Genomic DNA, 18,848 nt, shown 5'->3' with positions numbered 1-18,848 from the left:
GTCCAGAACCTGCCCCATGTCCTGAGAACCTCATGTCCGTCTGTCCAACCCTCCAGGGCTGGTGACTCCAGCACTGCCCTGGGCAGCCTGTTCAATGCCCCACAGCCCTTTGGGGAAGAAATTGTTCCCACATCCAACCTCAACCTCCTGGCGCAACTTGGGCTGATAAGGTCTCAGCTCCTGTTCTCCAGCTGAACCCCCAGGCCCCTCAGCCTGTCGCTGACCCTCCGCGCCCCGCGTCGCGACAGGACACGCCCCCGGCACGGCCCCGCCTCCCTCACGGCCCTCCGCGTTTCCTCCGTTTCCGGGAAACAGCTGCTCGTTTGCCGGTCGCTTGCCGGTCGCTTCCCGGTCGCCTCCGCTGCCGCCGTTCCCCCCTCACGGCCCCCCCGGGCCGGCCGCTCCACGAGCGGGGCGCGCGGCGGCGGCTGCGCGCGAGCGCGGGCGGTTGCCCTGGTGACGGCGCGGGGCGCGCTCGGGCCCGCCACCGTCACCGCCGTGGGGCCGCGGTGTCTTCAACCCGCCCTCAGCAGAGGAGCGTCCTCCGGCCATGGAGAAGTACCAGGTGCTGGGCCTGGTCGGGGAAGGCAGCTACGGGGTGGTGACCAAGTGCCGGAACAAGGAGACCGGGCAGATCGTGGCCGTGAAGAAGTTCCTGGAGAGCGAGGAGGACGCGGCGGTGAGGAAGATCGCGGTGAGGGAGGTCAAGCTGCTCAAGGTGAGCGGGGAGGCCTGAGGGCAGCGGGCCTGCGTTTCCAATTAAATTTGGAGCAAAACGATGGCTTTTTTTGGCTTTGTGCTTAAATTCGTAGCTCCTCGTAGGGCTGGCGGTGTTGGTGTCGCGGTGTCCGCCGTGAGCCGCTCCATCCAGGTGCTTCTTGCAGAGCGTGACTTTTTTATTTCGAAGCTCCTATTAGCTGATTGCTGTAGCAATAACTGCTGCAGGCCAGGGGAACCACAGAATCGTTTGGGTTGGGAGAGACCTTCAGGATCATAGAATCATAGAATCATCTCATTTGGAAGAGATCCTCAGAATCATCGAGTCCAACCATAACCCAACACTGGCACTAACCTGTGCACCTGAGAACCTCATCTAAACACCTTTTAAACCCCTCCAGGATGACACAGGGTGTTCCCTGGGGTGCAGATCCAGCCTCTCCCCCGCTCCGGGTGCCTCTTCAGGGCGTATTTTGGGTCCTGGTCAGACGTTTCAATATCTTCAGTAAGACAAATGTCTCCTTCAAGCAGAACAGCAACCTTCGTGTCTGTGATGTGTGTTCCTCGCGGTAAAGGCGACAGTTGTTGAGAGCCGAGGGGTGTGGGTGCGATCTACCTGCAGGGAATCGATGGGTTCTCAGCAGGAAACCCCCTCTTGAGACTCCGTAATAGCCCTTTAAGGAGTGGTGTTTATCTGGTCAAACTGTAGGAGGGGTGTAAATTTGAAACGTTGGGTCAGTTTTGAAAGGTGCTTTCATTTCAATTGCATCTGACTGTGGCTTACCAAGTATAAATAAAGTTCAAACCAGGAGATACATCATCAGGTCTTGTTTGTATTTTCATGAGCAGCCAGGCCATGGTAGATTCGTTTCGTCTTCGAGCTGTAGCTGTGCAGAGCGGTTTTTCAGTGTCCCCGGGCACTGTGCTGGATTTGCCAGAGCTATGTATGTTTATGTGCCCGGTATTCTGCAAGGAAAGGTAAAAGGGAGCCACAAGGTTTCCATTACCTCCGGGTGGTAACCGTGCCCTCCTGTGTTGTGTCCCAAATAACAGTACCATACTGCTGTCGATTTGCTGGAAAAAACAGATGAATGTTGAACTTGTAAAACCCACAAGTGAGCGGTGACCTGGATGTGTGACAGTGTGTCTAACGGGGCTGGGTGCCGGCGTTATCTGATACGGAAAGCTGCTTCTAGGAACGTTTTATTTTGTTTTATTAATGGCACTTTCCTGGCAGGCTTGTACTACAGGCAAGAGGAGGACAGGTAACAAATTCCCCAAACTTTATCAGTCAGCAGCTGCTGCTCTGTCCCTTGCTATTTGAGTGTCTGCTTTCCCTGGTGTCCATTGTGGATGCTTTATACTCACCTAAACGTCCACTCCTACTTCAGGCAGCGTCTCATCAGCAGCGTTATGTGGTGTAGCACCCTTGTGTGGGTTGGTTTATTAAAGATGCTTCCCTTCATGGGCCATAGATACTCTGGGAAAATACTCAGGTGCTTAAGATAAAGAGAGTGTTGTGTGTTTGCTTTTCAGTGTTTTGCCATTGGGCTTTCTCTCTCGCCTTTGTTCTTCATCCAGAAGCTTTTGCAAGTTCCTGAACTGTTTCACCGGCAGGTTTTTCTGCTGCGTTTCTTTGTAAATAGGGTGACAAGGACGCAGGGTGGCATTCTGTGGCAGGCCATATATCCATCATTCTGCTTGCTTGTTTTGAGCACGTTCAGCCCCTGTGTTTGCCGTCGTCGCCTCCAGCAGCAGTAGCAGCATTTTCCTCCTTCCCGTGTCCCATGGGTGCCCGTCCCTGTGTGCACAGGCACACGTGGTGGTTTTAAGTGATCTGTCTGGTGAAGAAATTAAGGAAAGTCTAATTACAGGTGGAGCGCATCTAGGCTTTTCTGATCTGCAGTGTTCTGGCGTGGGAATATGTGCGAGCCTACCCGTTCTCTTCACAAATCTGCCAGACTACAGTCCCTGTGCTGAGAAGGAAGAAAACCTGATCTCTGCCATCACTGCAAGAGCTACAGACCCTGAGAGTTAATAGAGATGTAGGTGCTGGAGCTCGAGGTGCAGCCTGTTTTAAAGCAGCTCTCTGTTAGTCTGGATCATACCTTATCCGTCGGCAAGGCTCGCTTAGTTACCGAGTCAAAGCACGTACCACCTGCCGGGTCTGTTGGGAATTAACTTTTTTCTTGGGTAAATGGGAACTTAGCAATGGGAACATTTCCATAAATAACTGTGGCCTCTCACCGTGAAAATAAATACCCGGAGATGTAATCTTTTTGTAGTTTCTTCCCTCGCACACTCCCTGTGAACCTGATGTTGTTGTTGTTGTTTCTTTTTTTTGATTCCTGCTCTTGAGTCTGGGCTGACATTTAATCTTGGCTGAAAATTGCAAAAGTTCCCTGCCAGGCTCCGGGCTAATAACCAACTTCCATCGTAGTGTGGGCTGTTCTGCCGTGTGTGGCAAACTGGTGCTGCAAATGTGCAACAGATCGGAGGTGGATCCCTGTCTGGTCAGAATGTGATCACACAATAACTGGAAAATACAACTGCTTTTTAAAAAAATTCTTTTGCATCTAAATTGCAATCTTTTCCTCTAAACTATCTTCAGCTTTCCCTTTGCATAATAGTAAAAACAAACAAACAAACAGAAAAAACCCTTCAGATCCTTGGCTTGTCACTTTTTGCTCTGAATCCACTAGGCACAGTTTATTAGAAGCTGTTCAATCAATAACAGAATATTTTAGGTAAGAATGATGAGCTTGCCTTTTATCCATTCAGTGTGCTTGTAATTGTGGTACCTGTTCGTTATTGTGTGTATAAGCTAGCAGTGCCGACAGAAATGCTTTGAGTATTTCAGGAGCCTAACAGGAAAGTCTCCTAACAGCTTTTTCAGAAAAATTAAGATCCAGATGCTGAGTAGTTGGCAGCTGGATAGAACACAGGCATTGACGTGCTCTTGGTTTTCTTTTCAATGGGCACGTAAGAGATTTTTTTTTTTTTAAAGAGAAAGGAATGCAAGAGAGCCAGACTAAAACTTGCTGGAAATGTAGGGGAGAAGAGGTGAATCTGTTTGGGGTTTTAGGAGAGTCAAAGTTTCCTTCGAGCACGGAGCACTGTGTTCAGGAGCCCCTTGGATCCCGTCTGGAAGGGGCAGCTGGTGTTGCAGGAGCAGGCAGGGCAGCCTGGTGACACTTGGTCACCCTGGGGACAGCATCTCCTAGAGGAGCTGTGTCAGAGCCTGAAAATCCAGGGCCTCTGCATTTTCCTTTCCCGTGGCAAATCGGTGTTGGAGGTGCTGTCAGGGGCCTGCTCTCTCACCTGTAAACCGTGTGCTGCTCTGGAAGTCGTCTTAACTTCCTCATGATTTGTCTCATGTGGAATACACGCTTGCTGTAAAGCTTGTGGAGATGGAGGCACAAGTTAGAGTCAGCTCTCTGTGAGGAGAGTGTTGTGAGAAGCAGGACGTATGAGAATTTCCAGCAACACAACAGTGTATTTTGAGCATCCCCATTAAGAAGAAATGTTCATAGTCAGTATTTTCAGGTTTAAAACCAGGTGTCTGCATGTATCAGGTGGTGAAATCCTCCAAGTTATGTTGGGAAAAAAAAAACAAACAAAAGGCAGAATAACACATATCCTAAAATATCAGTGAGCTAACTTTAAAAACCAACAAATGTGGGTACCACAGCATTCCAGGGCAGTGCACCGGCTGGGCTGCAGGTCAGTGTCTGCTCTTAGTTTACCCATTAAATGCTGTCAGGGTCTCACAAAACATTTCCTGTTTTATGACAGCAACTGAGGCACGAAAATCTCGTGAACCTGCTGGAAGTGTGTAAGAAGAAGAAACGGTGGTATCTGGTGTTTGAATTTGTGGATCACACGGTGCTGGACGACCTCGAGGCGTTCCCAAACGGCCTGGACTACAGCAGGGTTCGGAAATACTTATTCCAGATTATAAGAGGAATAGCGTTTTGTCACAGTCATAACGTAAGTACACACGAGAAGCCGGCTCTGCACTTAACCTGGAATGAACAGATACAGAACCATATTTTTTTAATATCTATTAAAACCTGAGGAATTAAGCTTTGGCATGAAAGGAAGAGGCACCTCGATGGAGGCTGGCTCATCTCGTAGTGGGATATAGTCTCTCTTCAAAAGTTTGCTTCTGATAGCATCTGTATAAACATGCAGCCTTGCTTTTCTCTCTTTTGTACTTTGAGGGGTTTGTTTGTAGCCAATTCCTAACAGCTTTGCCACTTTAATCATAGTCGTGTAACTGTGTGTAAACACACATGCATTTATTTATTTATATGTTGGAGAAACTGTCTGTCTTATGAATTCCTGAAATACTCTTCACATTTAACTGCAGGACATGCCCCTGGCCCTTGCAATACTTACAGCTTTTAAACTGGTGCTTGAGACCAATTTTCCCAAACATAATAAATTGAGCCTGTTAAAATACCTATAGTAAATACACCTGCAGAACATATGCAGAGCGATATAGAAAATGAACACTTCTGCGTGCAAAAAAATTAGAGGTTCTGTGTTCAGCTATGCACTTGGGTTAGCGCTTGTTTGCTGCCTGTGTGCACGCTGCTGTGTTTTACAGAGTCCATGTGTTTGCCATGCCTGCAAAAATATAATTTTCTACTTGGATGTAAGCAAGTGATTATTTTTGGTGAGCCACTGAATTTACTATGTAGAAATGGGAAATCTGTTTGTCTCGACTTGCTTTTCTCTCTGCAGATAATCCATCGCGATATTAAGCCAGAGAACATACTCGTCTCCCAGTCGGGAGTCGTAAAACTCTGTGACTTTGGCTTTGCCCGCACGTTAGCAGCTTCTGGGGAGGCTTACACTGACTACGTGGCCACCCGCTGGTACAGAGCTCCGGAGCTGCTGGTGGGAGACATCAAATACGGCAAGTAAGAGACTCACAGAAGGGCTGCGGGGAGTTTGGGGGACAATGCTCTGATTTTTTGGGGGGGAGGAGGACTCTTTGCTTGGCAATCAGGTTAAAGGGATGTTGTTCAGCATCATGGGATGAATGAGGTTTTTTTTTCTTACTGGGATCCCAAGTGCTGCAAAACCAGGTCAGAATTTAAACTGTGCCATTCATGGGTCTGTTCATACAGCTGTGCAGGTTTATGTACGTCCCTGTGTTACTTAATGTTCATTTTCAGTAAATGTACCTGGAGAGCAGATGCCTGCAGAAAGAAGGGCTGCTTACTTTTGTCTTTCTCAAGGGCAAGATTCTACTAATGCCTTATGTTGGATTATTATTTTTTTAAAGCATTGGGGTTTGGAACCTGATCTTAAATCTGCTAGTGTTTGTCTGCTTCAGGAGCTAAATACCTGCCATTCATCAGTGCACTTGTAAGCTTGGAAAACTTGCTGTTTATGGGGCAAAATCCACCGTCAAGGCTTGTAACCTTGGACTGGGCTGGCTCAGCCTCTAGGTCAGAGAGACAAATGAAGCCGTGCTGAGCTGGAGTGTTGTGGTTTCGTTGTTTGTCCCAGGGCTGTAGACGTGTGGGCTATTGGCTCTCTGATCACAGAAATGCTCACGGGAGAGCCTCTGTTCCCTGGAGATTCAGACATCGACCAGCTCTACCACATCACCAAGTGCCTGGGTAAGAACAGCCCGTCACGGTTCCAGTCCCCCCTTACTAATGAAGGGGTCAAATCGGTTTTGATGGGGGGCTAGGGAGAAGGAGGATGTGGGGAGAAAGACTGTGGTGTGTGCACAACTGTTTCTGAGGGCGTGTGCTTTTAGCACCTTTCACAAAGGAAAAGCTACGAGCAGGACTGTGCGGTAGCTTTTCCACGTGGATGCTTTGTTTGTGTAATTCCAGGTAACTTAATTCCGAGACACCAAGAGTTATTCTATAAAAATCCCCTCTTTGCTGGCATGAGGTTGCCTGAAGTGAAGGAGGCCGAGTCGCTGGACAAACGCTATCCCAAGCTCCCTGCTGCCGTGCGAGATTTAGCCAAGGTAATTTGCCCCTCGTCTGCTACTGAAGAGGACGCTTTGTAGATAATACACAGCCCCATACTTTTTACTTGCTAGCAGAGCTGCGTATGTGGTGTTTTCTGCCAACCATCTCCATCTGCTGATGGAGGCACACAAGCAGATAGGTCTGGGTGGGACGGCATCCAAACGTGTCCCTTACTCTGGGTGCTGTGTGACCGCCATGTGTGGGAGTTGGGAAGCTTCCAAATTGGTAATAGATTCTGAAGAATCCTTCCAGGGAGTGTCTGTTGTGCTTGCACGCAGTAGCCAGAGCACCGGTATGCTGCGGAACTAAAACACCCACTTGGTTGTGTTTGAAATGCCTAAAGATCGAAACAGATCCTAACATTTTAGCCAAACAAACCTGAGAACGAAGGAGCTTTCCTGGGCGTGGAATGATCTATTTGTCTGACAGGTATTCTCCGTGTAAAGAGGCTTTGTGAGCATTAATGATTTGAATGGACAAACTTTTGAGGGGACTGTCTGTCTCTTGAGCTCATCTCAATGCAACAGGCCCTAGAAGGGGGAGGTTTTTGGCTTTTTTTTCTTGGCTTCGTTCAGAAATATTAACCCCTTTGTTTCTAATGTATTTGCCTTCTTTTTTTTTCTTGACTCCATTCGGAAATCCCGAAGCCGTTGTTTCTTTACTAATGCGTTTGCATTCTGATGTTTACATTGATTCGACAGAACTGTTTGCAGATTGATCCTGACAAAAGGCCGTCCTGTGCTGAACTCTTGCAGTGCGATTTCTTTCACAAGGATGGATTTGCTGAAAGGTAAACAGTTTATTTCTTGCTCGGATCAGGTTAATATTAGAAGGAAGTTCAGAGTTGTGTTTGAAGAGGGCACGCTGGGTTTGCAGAGCTGTCTTGGGTTTGTTTGATTTTAGCCTTCCTGGAAATGGGAGAGCAGTTGAAAGGGAACACATTGCCTCATTAACTTGCCATGACGTTCATTCGTCAGCGTGTGCACCCAGTGTCATGCCGTATTGGGTAGTACAGTTTATCACTGTATTCTCTCTCTGTATCTGTGCCAGATTGGGATACGAACACCTTTAGTGCTGTGATGTGAAAAGTGTGTCCTTGTAAGATTTTATTTATTTTAACGGATGCATTATATTTGGCTTCTCATTACTTAAAAAGGCATGGTTGGTTTGATTACTTCGGTTTATAGGAGCCCGGACTGAACACCAGCTGATGGTGATATTGAGATTAACAGAAGCCCCTCTGTTTTTATTTCCATTCTATGGAATGTAGATTTGCACAGGAGCTTAAATTAAAGATTCAGAAGGATGCCAGAGACCATCAATTACAAAAAAAGTCAAAAATCAGCAAAAGGGACAAAGATGATGCCCTAGAAGAAAGAAAAGTGCTTGATGTCCAGGTTGGTCAATCTTTGTTTTCCAAACTTGTATTTTTAATATTTTTTTTCATGGTTTAAAATCACTGTATAAGTAAGTGCAGGAGTTTAAGTGGCAGTTTTGGTTCAAGGCAGGGCATGAGGCCCCTGACCCCGCAGCGGTGATGCTCAGCGCAGTACAGCGGGCAGGCTGCTGCGTGCAGTGGAAGTTCTCTGCCTTTGCCTTTTGGCTGCTACAAGGTTGCTCTAGTGCTTGGCTCCACAGGCTGCAAGTGGCTGTTCGGCCGGTCCCTTGCCAATAAACTACATCGTGGTGCAGTTCTGGGTAAAAGAGGAGCTGCAACGAGAATCAATTAGAAAGCCTAAGTCAGTCATGCCAGACGAGCAAAACATCCTTATATGCTGCTGCTTACCTGCGTTAAAGCCCTGTCTCCAAAATTGCGTGGTTTGCTTTCAGTTAGATACAAAGGACTAGAGGCTTCAGAGTGACCGTGAGGTGACACTGAGCTCAGTTCGTGTTTCGTTTTTTCGGAAGTGACAGGGTTACAGCTGTTCCTCCTCCCTCACTGCCAATCCCCTTCTGAGGTGACTGACTTACAGAAGGTGCAGGAACCTTGGCAAGCCTCCTCCTGTTTGACAGAAAACAGAGGCTTTCCCCCTAAAACCAATTCCATCTCCATCAGATCCTTGCACAATCATGTAGGCTTTTGACTTTTTTTCCTGCGGGTGCTGCTTTAAGCTAGTTTGCAAACATGACTGCAAGACAAAGATGATGCTTATCTTCCTGAACAGGATTTCAGCATTGACCCAAAGAGCAGAGACGCTAAGCTGTTCAAAGCAAAACACTCTAAAGCTGACGCAGAAAAAGCGGATCGATCCTCCAACCTGAGCTCCTTCTATGACAGTCCAATCAACCCCTTTAAAATCAGCCCTCAAACCAGCCTAAAAGATTCCAGCGGCAGCTTGGACTACGCCAAGAACACCGGAGTAGTTATTCCTCCCATCAACCAGAATCTCTCTCCCACTATGGCTGGGATGGGAAACCATAATTACAGGTATGGGAGCAGAGACAGAAGAGCTTTTGTCCATCGTCCCTGTTGCTGGAGAGAGAAGCGCGGAGGGTGACGATGTGGGAACACGAGGAGTGGGTTTGGGAGAGGATGCAGCCAGGAGCAGCTCTTAGGTGGAGGGTTGTATGCGGGTCAAACTTGTCTGTTCACTGCGCTCACGAGGGTGTTCTCCTCGTCAGCCTCCTTTCTCGGCATTTAATGACGGTGTCTCTGGGTGTCTTGTGTTTGTTGTTTTCATACTAACCATGTAACCCCAGATAATGCAAAGTTTGGGGCGTTTCTGATTACAGAATTGATGAAAAGAGTAAAAAATACTTGAACCCGTTTCTAAAGCAACGGCAGCGTTCTCCAGCAGGCCGTTACAGCGTCAGCCTCACACCGGTAAGTCATCAGTCTTTACCTCGTGGCAAAGCGAAATAAATTCCTAGCTGAAATGTGTGTTTTATTGTCAAGAATCCCACCTGTCGCAGCCTTCGCCATAACTCCCAACTAGAAATATTATTTCTTTGAGCCTTTTTTTCCTACAGGTGTGTTGTCTGTTATTCGTTGTTAATATTTATCTTGTATGAAAAATAGTTTGCTTCAACGGACAATTTGAAACGGGGAGCAGCCCAACACAGGAGCCCATGAGATGTGGAATGTGTCCGCGGCTGCCTGCCTGGCCACGACAAGTAGACAGATGTGTGCTGTGCTACTGATGCACACTATAGGATTTGGATTTAACCGTTATTTAGTCATGTCATAAATGCATTTATAATTTTTGCAAAGTGAAGTGCTGAGCCCTCCACTGCGCTCAGCACCCGGACAATATTCTTTCCATGCCAGCAGCAACATTTGCCTTTTGACCTGGAACTGACCTGAGCCATTCTGCAGCGGTTGTTTTGTCTCTTTGCAGCCGGTCTCACTCAGGTGGTTGTGGGTTTTTGCCGTGGCTCTTCTGTCGTTTCCAGTGTATAATGACACCTGAGCAGAACAGATTCCTTTAAACGCATTATTTTCTTTTTCTCTTGTACAAGTTCCAGCTGCAGTGGAACATTGCTGTGTTCATGCTTTTTTAAGCTTAAAAATAGCTTTGTTTTCCTGTATGTTCATGAGCTGGTACTCGTGCTTTCGATTCCAGGTTACTAATGAAAAAAACATCCTTCAAGCAAATAGGAAAAAATGGGAATTCTCCAAGACAGATGTGCGTTTGCCGGAACTGAATCATCTCCCTGAGCTGAGAGGAGCGGAAGGTATGAACCTGCCCGTCCTCTGAACAAAACCCGCGTCCTAGATCAGCGGCAGGCAGCAGCGTGCGTTACAGTTGTCAGCTCGTGCTTCCTTCACGCGGTATGCATCGGTTGTGTTTTGCAGCGTGGCACCCCAGATTTCCCAAAAAGGAAAGTAAACTGGGTTCAGAGTCCCGTGTCCCTTCTCTTGCTGCTATTGACCTCCATAACCCAAGCCGAGCTTCACAGCAGGTAACAAAACCAGTAATAAAACAGTTTGTGCTGCTTCCCATTTGTTTGGTTGGGGATTTTCCGAACAGTGCAACCCACAGGTTTCCAGTGTGGCTGGAGAGGGAGCAGAGGGAGAAAGTGTCACAGAGGGAGAGAATGGGGAACTTGGCAACTCCAGGAAAGATGAATTCCTGGGTAACACAGAGGTGCCATGTGGGAGTCGGGGGGTTCACAGGCAGCCGTCTTGGCCACCGTCTCAACTCGCCCACTGAGACTGGGCAGGTTGTGTTGGGGGAGGGAAGGAGCATTTTGGAAGTCTGATTTGATCCAAGGACAGGTTGGTTTTCAGTTGGGTGCTGACATCGTGTATGTCCCTACGAGGCGGTTTCTGACTGCTCTCTCTATTTCTACTGCACTTGGAAATGGACCCCTTCATTTTTAATGCTTTTTCCTTGCTGATTACCAGCTGTCGGGGCCTTTGCCTGATGCATCCGAATCCAGCTTCCCCAGAGTGGAGCACTAGCCGCACGGAGAAGGGAGATCGCGCCTGCCTGCGAAAGGTAGGCTTTAATTTCTGCAGCGTGGCTTCCAAACGGATCATTTAATGAACATTTATCTATTTGGGAAGGGCAGTGGGGAAAATACTTGCACGTCTCACATTTAGGGCTGGGATACGTAGGAGCACGGATCTTTAGCGACACTGAAGCTGGCTGTGGTAGGTGCTGGGCACTGGCGTTGGAAATGCATCGGCTCATGACATCGGGGGCTGAGGAAGCTGGTGGAGCGTGACGCAGGGGAAACGGGCTGCCTGCACGTGAGGTGTGGGGAAAAACGGGTGTGTGCACAGCCTCACAAAAAACAGGCTTGCAGAAAGGAAGAAAGGCGTTTCGGGGGGATTGTCAGGCTTAACGTTAGGGAAAATTTGTAGTAACTATGTCATGCAATGTAAAGCTATTTAACGTAGCTGCTGTTACCTCAGTGCTCTCCAAGCGCGAGGGAGGACTGGGGGAGAGGAGGAGGCTTAGGAAGAGTCCTGGCTCTGTGCTAGATTTGCAGTCCTGAGACTGAAATACTACATTTGAACTCTGCCACTTTGCATTTTGCTTAGCATTGCATTTTACCATTCTGGATTGTTTTAAGCTGAGACTTTTAGCAGTCTTTTAGCATTTTGCCCATTGAAAGACATGCAGTTCTCCAAGTCATTTTGTCTGAAAAACTCATGGGGAAAAAAACTGGTGTGGTTTCGTCTGTCGCTTTGCTTTTTTTCTGTTGGGGAATTGTCACCTTTTGCTGCCCAGCGTGTTCCGGGGCGCCTCCGCACGTCTTGGAGCTGCTCTCATCCTCGGAAAGCGAGAACTGCGGCGCTTAGGCGCAGGTGTTGACTCCCTGGGGCTGGGCAGGACTGGGACTTGGGGGAACACAAACGGGGCTTCAGGGGGGAAAGGCCCCAGGCACCGTTTCCCTCCTCTCTGCCCTGGCTGGTGCTCTCGTGTTAGCTGCACATAGCCAGGGGTGTCACGGCAACACCGGGAACGCACAGGTGCAAACTGCCTCTCGGGGGCTTTGGGTTGGGCTCTGGTGGTTTGTTTTTGAGGAGAGGAAGCAACCGCTGACTCCGAAATCTCTGCCCGAGCACTGTATGTGCTCTTAATATATAGGAGTGTGTTTGGCACTTATATTCATGTGATGCGATGGCTTAATGCTACTAGGAAAAAAGGAGAAAAGTCCCTGGGATAGGAAGCGATCCTGCTAATGTGAGGGGAAAAAATCACCTTACTGAAGCTGTCTCATCTGTGAAGCACAGAGGTGTAAGTGCACGGCTTTAGCAAGGTAAGGGCTTGTGATAAATAAAAATAAAGGAGGCATATTATCAGGGAGGACCTCTGTGGTTTTGTTTCCCCTTCCCGTAACACGGCGCTGCTTCTCTCCTCTTGGCGCAGGTGGCCGAAGCGGTGGGAAGGACACACGGGACCGACCGGGTGCTGCCTCGGGCCGGTCTCTGCGGGCCAGAGGAGGATCCCTGCCCCGGGTAACCGCGTCTGGCTCAGCGCTGCCGCGGAGCTCGCGCTGCCGTCGCCGCGCTGACCTGCTGGCCTGGGGCCAAGGTCTTCGCTGAGGTCGCTCGGTGGTTTTTGGTGTGTGACAAGGGCAGAAGCTGGTGTGCAGGATTTGGAAGGAGGCCGGGCCTGCTTTTGTGAAACCGCTGCCCTCTTGCCAGGGATTTCTTTTGAAAGGGTGAAGAGAGTACGGAAAGCTGCTGAATTTGCTGTGTTTTGGAGTTTACCCGCTCTGTGTTGGAAAGCACCTTTGCCTTGACTAAAACGTCCAGGAAGAAGACGTTTGTGCAAGAAATACGACACGTAAAGTTTTCCCAGCTGTTCTTTGCAACCCTCGCTAACAAACACTCAGCAGCACGTGGGACCTCGTGCCAGGTTCCTTTTCCCTCCGCGCTTCTGCGCCCCGGTCTGCGGGCGGTTTGTGCTGTGGGTGTCTGGCTGCCGTGAGCGTCGAAGGAAGAACGGCGGTGTGAGTCCTGAGCTGTGCTGCAGCTCCCGTACGGTCTAGTTAATTGTCTTTCCACAAAGCGTGGCCTTTCCCTTTGAGGTGATGAACGTTGCTGTATTTAGAGCTTTGTGGCCATGCTGTTTTGACACGTCCGTTAACATTTGTAAATAAAAAAGGACACACAAATTCCAAATTTCTCATTCCTCCCGTGCGCCAACCCGTGCAAGATGAGCGCGCTTAGTCCGCCCTGCAGCTGACGTTAAATCTGCTCGTTTATTTTGTTGGCATTGCCCGCACCGCAAAACAGGACTCTGGAATCGCTTTTTGGTTTGTGCAGTGTGGCGGGTGAGAGCGTTTCCTCGTCGTTTCTGGGTTACAGCCGCTCAGGATCACGGCTTCTGTGGGCGCTCGTGATTTGCTTCTCAGCATCTGCGTTTCCCTCTTTCTTTAGTGCTCTTCAGATGAGCCAGCGCTTCATTGGGGGGCAGGAAACTAATTGTGGGGTCCTCGTTCAGCTGAGAGGCGACGCCTTTGGGTGTAGAAGGGGCCTGGAAGAGGAGGTAAAAGCTGTATTTTCTGTGTGGGTAAAGAGGAAAACATAAAAAAAAGAAGAAAGGTTTAAGGGGGGAGGAAAAGGGACGTTTGCGGGGGAGGAAAAGGAAAGTTTGGGGGGGAAGTGGACAAGTTTTAATGGGTGGAAGAAGATGAGGGGTTGGGGGGCAGAAAAGGAAGGTTTAAGGGGGGGGGAAGATGTAACTGGGGTTTAAGGGGGCGAAGAAAAGTTGTGGGGTGGAATACGCAAGTTTTGGTGCGGAGCAGCCGGTTGGCGAGACCCCCGGTCTGCGGGACCCCCGGTCTGCGGGACCCTCGGTCGGCGGGACCCTCGGTCTGCGGGACCCCCGGTCTGCGGGACCCTCGGTCGGCGGGACCCTCGATCTGCGGGACCCTCGGTCGGCGGGACCCCCGGTCTGCGCCGTGCGCGCCCCCGGAACGGCGGCGGGGCGGAAGCGGCGGAACGGAAACGGAAGCGGCGGAACGGCCGGGCCGGGCGGCCATGGCGGCGGGCGGGGAGGAGGAGGAGGGCTGCGAGCACTACCGGCGCGGCTGCCTGCTGCGGGTGAGGCGGCGGCGGGGCGGGAGGGCCGAGGCGAGGCGGCGGGGCCGTGCCCGCGGCCGGGCGCTGATGGTGGGCCGTGCCCTTGGCAGGCGCCGTGCTGCGGGAAGCTGTACGCCTGCCGCCTGTGCCACGACGGCGCCGAGGAGCACCAGCTGGACCGCTTCAGCGTGGCCGAGGTGCAGTGCGCCCGCTGCCGCCTCCTGCAGAAGGTGGGTCCGGTGGGTGCGTGGCCGTGGGGGCGCCGCCATGTTGGTGCGGTCGTTCCGCCGCCATGTTGGTGAGGGCAGCGCTACCATGGTGGTGCGGTCGTTCCGCCGCCATGTTGGTGAGGGCAGCGCTACCATGGTGGTGCCGTCTCCCAGCCGCCATGTTGGTGAGGGCAGCGCTACCATGGTGGTGCCGTCTCCCAGCCGCCATGTTGGTGAGGGCAGCGCTACCATGGTGGTGCCGTCGCTCTGCCGCCATGTTGGTGAGGGCAGCGCTACCATGGTGATGCCGTCGCCCCGCCGCCATGTTGGTGAGGGCGCTTCTGCCGTGCCGTGCGGCCGGAGGGCTCAGGGCCGTGTCCCTGTTGTCGCCCCCCGGCAGGCCCAGCAGCGCTGCGAGGGCTGCCACAACCTCTTCGGCGAGTACTACTGCAGCATCTGCCACCTGTTCGACCGCGACAAGCAGCAGTACCACTGCGCCGAGTGCGGGATCTGCAGGTGCGTGCGGGGCGGGAGCGGGAGGGGGGGACCTGCGCTTCATAACGACGCTTTTCTCTTCAGGATTGGGCCGAAGGAGGATTTTTTCCACTGTTCAAAGTGCAACTTGTGCCTGAGCTTGAGTCTTCTTGGAAAGCACAAGGTAAGAACCATAGAATCACAGAATTATTTTGGCTGGAAGAGACCCCTCAAGATTGAGTCCAATGTAACCCACCCCTGTCCCTGCCCCATGTCCTGAGAACCTCGTGTCCGTCTGTCCAGCCCTCCAGGGCTGGTGACTCCAGCACTGCCCTGGGCAGCCTGTTCAATGCCCCACAGCCCTTTGGGGAAGAAATTGTTCCCCACATCCAACCTCAACCTCCCCTGGTGCAACTTGAGGCCGTTTCCTCTGCTCCTGGCTCTTGTTCCTGGGGAGCAGAGTCCGACCCCCCCCGTGCTACAAGCTCCTTATCTCAAAGACACCATCTGATGTCACATTTTGATCTCATTTACCCCGATCCATCCTTCTGAGGTCTGAGGAACATCACATTTCAAGCAATAACACCCCAGCCATGAGGAGCACCTTGAAGACATCAGGGTGGCACCACTGAATGTTTCTGGGCAGCCAAACCCTCCGTGCCCAGCTCCGCATCTTTGGTCTGGCAGCTGGAGCTGCGGGAGCTCTGGGAGCCCTTCCCGGCTCTTTAGTTTTTAACACACTAAAACACTTGGTAATTCTCAGAACTTCAAAGCTACGTGCAAACAGTAGCGTTTTGTACATCTTCTCTTACCGTTCTAAAGGCATTCTAGGATTTAGGAAAGCGCAGGTATTCACGCAGCAGGATAACGTTTTGTTTTGTGTCTTTGCGCAAGTGCATCGAGAACGTGTCGAGGCAGGACTGCCCGATATGTCTGGAGGTGAGCTCCTTCCCGTCCCGCGGTCGTTGGGCTGTGCCTTCACCCGTGATCGTGCGTTAAGGCCTTAGTTGTGTTTTGTCCGTGCCCGAACAGGACATCCACACGTCCCGCGTTGGCGCTCACGTCCTGCCCTGCGGTCACCTCCTGCACAGGTAAAGCACGCCTTTCAGAGCACCCGCTCCCCCTCCTCTTTGTTGGTTTGCAGCCCTGCGGGCCTGGTTACCCTGCCAGAATTTAGTGATATATAACGCCAGGCGCCTTTGGACAAACAGTGAACGCGTGTTTCCCTTCTGTTCTGATCACGTCGTAACCCCGAGGTCGTGTTTTCCCTTTCTCGCTCCTGTTCTCCGTGTTACAGACACCACTTTGTGTTCTCCCCCAGCTCTCTGGATTTATTGCCCGAGCATCGGGCGGTTTGGCCGGGAAGCTTTCTTTCCCTTAGGCTCGGCTTTATTGTGTTTTATAAAATAGAAGCGCGCCCTTCCCCTTTGCTCAGTCGTGTTAACGTCGGCGATTTAATTCTTCTTACTGAGCTCCTCGTCCTGTTTCCTTTTCAGAACGTGCTACGAGGACATGCTGAAGGAGTAAGTATTTCCAAACAGCTCTGAGCGTTGTTGGAATCCAGACTCAGAGAGGCAAAGATCGCGGTGTGGGTCCTGTACTTAATAGTGGTTCCCAAGGGGAAAAGGGACTTTTAATTCCCAGTAGTCTGCGGGAATTCTTGCTGCGTGGTGCGTCCACGTGGTGGGTACGACGCAACCCTTGTCGCCTTGGGCTTGGTGTCAGAATTGGAGCTTGACTGGAGCGTTGCGGTTGCGCAGGGGTTACAGGTGTCCGCTCTGCATGCGCTCGGCGCTGGACATGACGCGGTACTGGCGGCAGCTGGATGACGAGGTGGCGCTGACCCCCATGCCCCCCGAGTACCAGAACATGATGGTGCAGGTGAGGGGCCTGGACCCGGCGACAAAACGTTCCACGTCTTCAGAATTAAAACACCTCCCGCTTCGCGCCCTGGTGACAGCCCTTCCATAGCTCGCGTATCGTCGAGCAGCCTCTTGGTGCTAAGTTGGTCTTTTTCCCTCCTGTCTCGGTGCGTGTAGATCCTGTGCAACGACTGCAACGCCCGCTCCACGGCGCAGTTCCACCTGCTGGGCATGAAGTGCGGCAACTGCGACTCGTACAACACGGCGCAGGACGGGACCTGCCGGCTGGCGGCCGAGGAGCCGTGAGGGGCCCCCCCGCCGCACAGCGACGAGCGCGCTCCTCGCTAATAAACGCACACAAAGCTCTCACGGCGACGGGTGGAACGTGGTTTAATGGACGCGGGTGTGTTCGCACCCGTTTCTTCCCCGTTTCGCTTTGTTCGCTGCCGTAGGGTTTGGGCCGCGGCCGTAGCTCGGTGCGTCGATGGTCGCGAACGCTCAGCGCCGACCACTCGGAGCCCGAGGCGTTCGCTGAAGTAGCTGCAGTTCGTAGAAGCACTCGAGTAGTGCGGGGACCAGTTTTCTGTGATGTTTCTTGTTTTGTTTTCTAGTGGCACCTGATTTCCTTGTGGGGACAGAAAGGAGGGCGGAGGAGCGCTGCTTTTTAGAACAACACCTTCCCCCCCTTTTCTTTCGAGGTGTTTGCAGACTAAGTGTAACGGAGAGTTTAGTGGATGAGAATTCAGGACGTGCAAGGTGTCCAAAGTCCATGAAACCTTTTTGCTTGTTAAAGCCCCGTTTGTCTTCACCACGGGACCACTTGTTGACAAACAGCAGCTTTTCTGACCCCGGCCGTTCCCCTTCTTGTCAGAAACCCAGGATTCGGGTGCCGCTGTGACCGAACCTCCCCTGTACCTGAGGCTCTTTTTTTCTGAAGCACTTTTCTCTCTGTTTATAAATAAATGTAAAATAAAGTCTCTATTAAACTGAGTTATACCGGGTTTGATATTTGATGTATTTGCTGGAAATTCCCTGTTGAGCTCAAACAACAATTTAAGGCTGAAAAACGAGTGTTCAGCTTCTTCCACCGGTTTGGGTGGCGAGGAACCAGGTGTGTGCACAGGTGGCCCCTGTCACCTCCTCCCATAAATCCGGTGCTGGGGGGAGTTTGGGGAGGGAGCAGGTGCGATGGTTTTGTTATTCACGCTGGAACTTGTTGATTGTGGGGGTGCTTGCAGGGGAAGGTGCGTTTTTGGAGGTTGGGGGGCTCAAGTGGTGGGCACCATGGGGTGGTTTCCTCACAGGGGAATGGGGGGACACGCTGAGGTGTCTTCAGACGCTGAAGGGCAGGACTGGGGGGTCTGGAGCTCCTGCTGCTCTGCTCCAGCCCTGCACAGCGGGGTTTTGGGGGGGACACCCTGCGGAGCCACCCAGAGGGGACATGGCCCAGGGACGGGGTTGGTTCAGTGACGGGGCTCTGTGGGACCTGCCAAGCGAGAAGTTCCCCTTGAGCTCGACTTGGAGCTTGTGCAGATGGTGAGAAGGATTCATCTCTTGCTTGTGGACGATGCTTTGGGTTCCTGCGGTGACACTACCAGCTTTGAAGCCCCCTCCCAATGTGTCCCATCGTCACCCGGTGGCTTCGCTGCCCTCCCAGCTGGCTGGAGACCTCCCTCCAGGTAAGTCCCGAGGGTCACCTGCGGGGCTGCTCTGCCCCGCGTCCCACCAGCAGCATCTCGGAGCCCTCCTGGGGCCGTGGGACACAGCCGGGGACCCCTGGCCCAAGCAGCTCCAGCCCCACGGAGGTTGCCAGGAGCTGGGCACGGTGGTTTTGGCTGCCCAGAAACATTCAGTGGTGCCACCTCGATGTTTTCAAGGTGCTCCTCATGGTTGGGGTGTTATTGCTTGAAAAGTGATGTTCCTCAGACCTCAGAAGGATGGATTGGGGTAAATGAGATCAAAATGTGACGTCAGACGCTGTCTTTGAGATAAGGAGCTTGTAGCACGGCGGGTGTCGGGCTCTGCTCCCCAGGAACAAGCGCCAGGAGCAGAGGAAACGGCCTCAAGTTGCGCCAGGGGAGGTTGAGGTTGGACCTGGGAA

At 51.6% G+C, this 18,848-nt stretch overlaps 2 protein-coding genes across 6 annotated transcripts; both read left to right on the top strand.

Moving 5' to 3' along the window:
• The first annotated feature begins 322 nt into the window (after positions 1–322).
• On the top strand, positions 323–13,689 carry CDKL2 (cyclin dependent kinase like 2). 5 transcript variants are annotated; one of them, XR_010472480.1, is made up of 15 exons: positions 323–718; positions 4,513–4,707; positions 5,467–5,645; positions 6,241–6,353; positions 6,576–6,715; positions 7,421–7,509; positions 7,990–8,116; positions 8,885–9,147; positions 9,453–9,543; positions 10,283–10,394; positions 10,516–10,622; positions 11,068–11,161; positions 11,266–11,420; positions 12,311–12,431; positions 12,542–12,777. XR_010472480.1 is itself a non-coding variant. In XM_065062439.1 (13 exons), the coding sequence occupies exons 1-12, from the start codon at positions 551–553 to the stop codon at positions 11,122–11,124; spliced, it is 1,641 nt and encodes a 546-aa protein (XP_064918511.1). In that variant the 5' UTR covers positions 323–550; the 3' UTR covers positions 11,125–11,161; positions 13,558–13,689. The 5 variants fall into 5 exon arrangements, 3 of the variants coding, with proteins under 3 accessions (XP_064918511.1, XP_005502578.1, XP_064918510.1); XR_002413577.2 differs by lacking the exon at positions 11,266–11,420 and having other exon boundaries at positions 12,542–13,292; XM_065062439.1 differs by lacking the exons at positions 11,266–11,420; positions 12,311–12,431; positions 12,542–12,777 and adding an exon at positions 13,558–13,689.
• Positions 13,690–14,020: 331 nt separating this feature from the next.
• On the top strand, positions 14,021–17,737 carry RCHY1 (ring finger and CHY zinc finger domain containing 1). The gene is made up of 9 exons (XM_065062440.1): positions 14,021–14,223; positions 14,313–14,432; positions 14,812–14,927; positions 14,991–15,069; positions 15,780–15,824; positions 15,918–15,976; positions 16,382–16,408; positions 16,646–16,766; positions 16,925–17,737. The coding sequence occupies exons 1-9, from the start codon at positions 14,161–14,163 to the stop codon at positions 17,051–17,053; spliced, it is 759 nt and encodes a 252-aa protein (XP_064918512.1). The 5' UTR covers positions 14,021–14,160; the 3' UTR covers positions 17,054–17,737.
• The last annotated feature ends 1,111 nt before the right edge of the window (positions 17,738–18,848 follow it).

This window comes from Columba livia, chromosome 4 (genome assembly GCF_036013475.1).
Source record: "Columba livia isolate bColLiv1 breed racing homer chromosome 4, bColLiv1.pat.W.v2, whole genome shotgun sequence".
In the NCBI taxonomy this organism is placed as follows: domain Eukaryota; kingdom Metazoa; phylum Chordata; class Aves; order Columbiformes; family Columbidae; genus Columba; species Columba livia.
Note: the sequence above shows the minus strand (reverse complement) of the source record. Positions and strands in the feature narration are given on the sequence as shown.

Bases quoted from the DNA above. Each gene is read 5' to 3' on its own strand.
- CDKL2 (XM_065062439.1), top strand. From the start codon at position 551: ATGGAGAAGTACCAGGTGCTGGGCCTGGTCGGGGAAGGCAGCTACGGG. The intron at 7,510-7,989 runs GTAAACAGTTTA...TATGGAATGTAG, and splicing joins AAGGATGGATTTGCTGAAAG to ATTTGCACAGGAGCTTAAAT. The intron at 10,395-10,515 runs GTATGAACCTGC...TGTGTTTTGCAG, and splicing joins TGAGCTGAGAGGAGCGGAAG to CGTGGCACCCCAGATTTCCC.
- RCHY1 (XM_065062440.1), top strand. From the start codon at position 14,161: ATGGCGGCGGGCGGGGAGGAGGAGGAGGGCTGCGAGCACTACCGGCGC. The intron at 16,409-16,645 runs GTAAGTATTTCC...GCGGTTGCGCAG, and splicing joins TACGAGGACATGCTGAAGGA to GGGTTACAGGTGTCCGCTCT. The intron at 16,767-16,924 runs GTGAGGGGCCTG...CGGTGCGTGTAG, and splicing joins ACCAGAACATGATGGTGCAG to ATCCTGTGCAACGACTGCAA.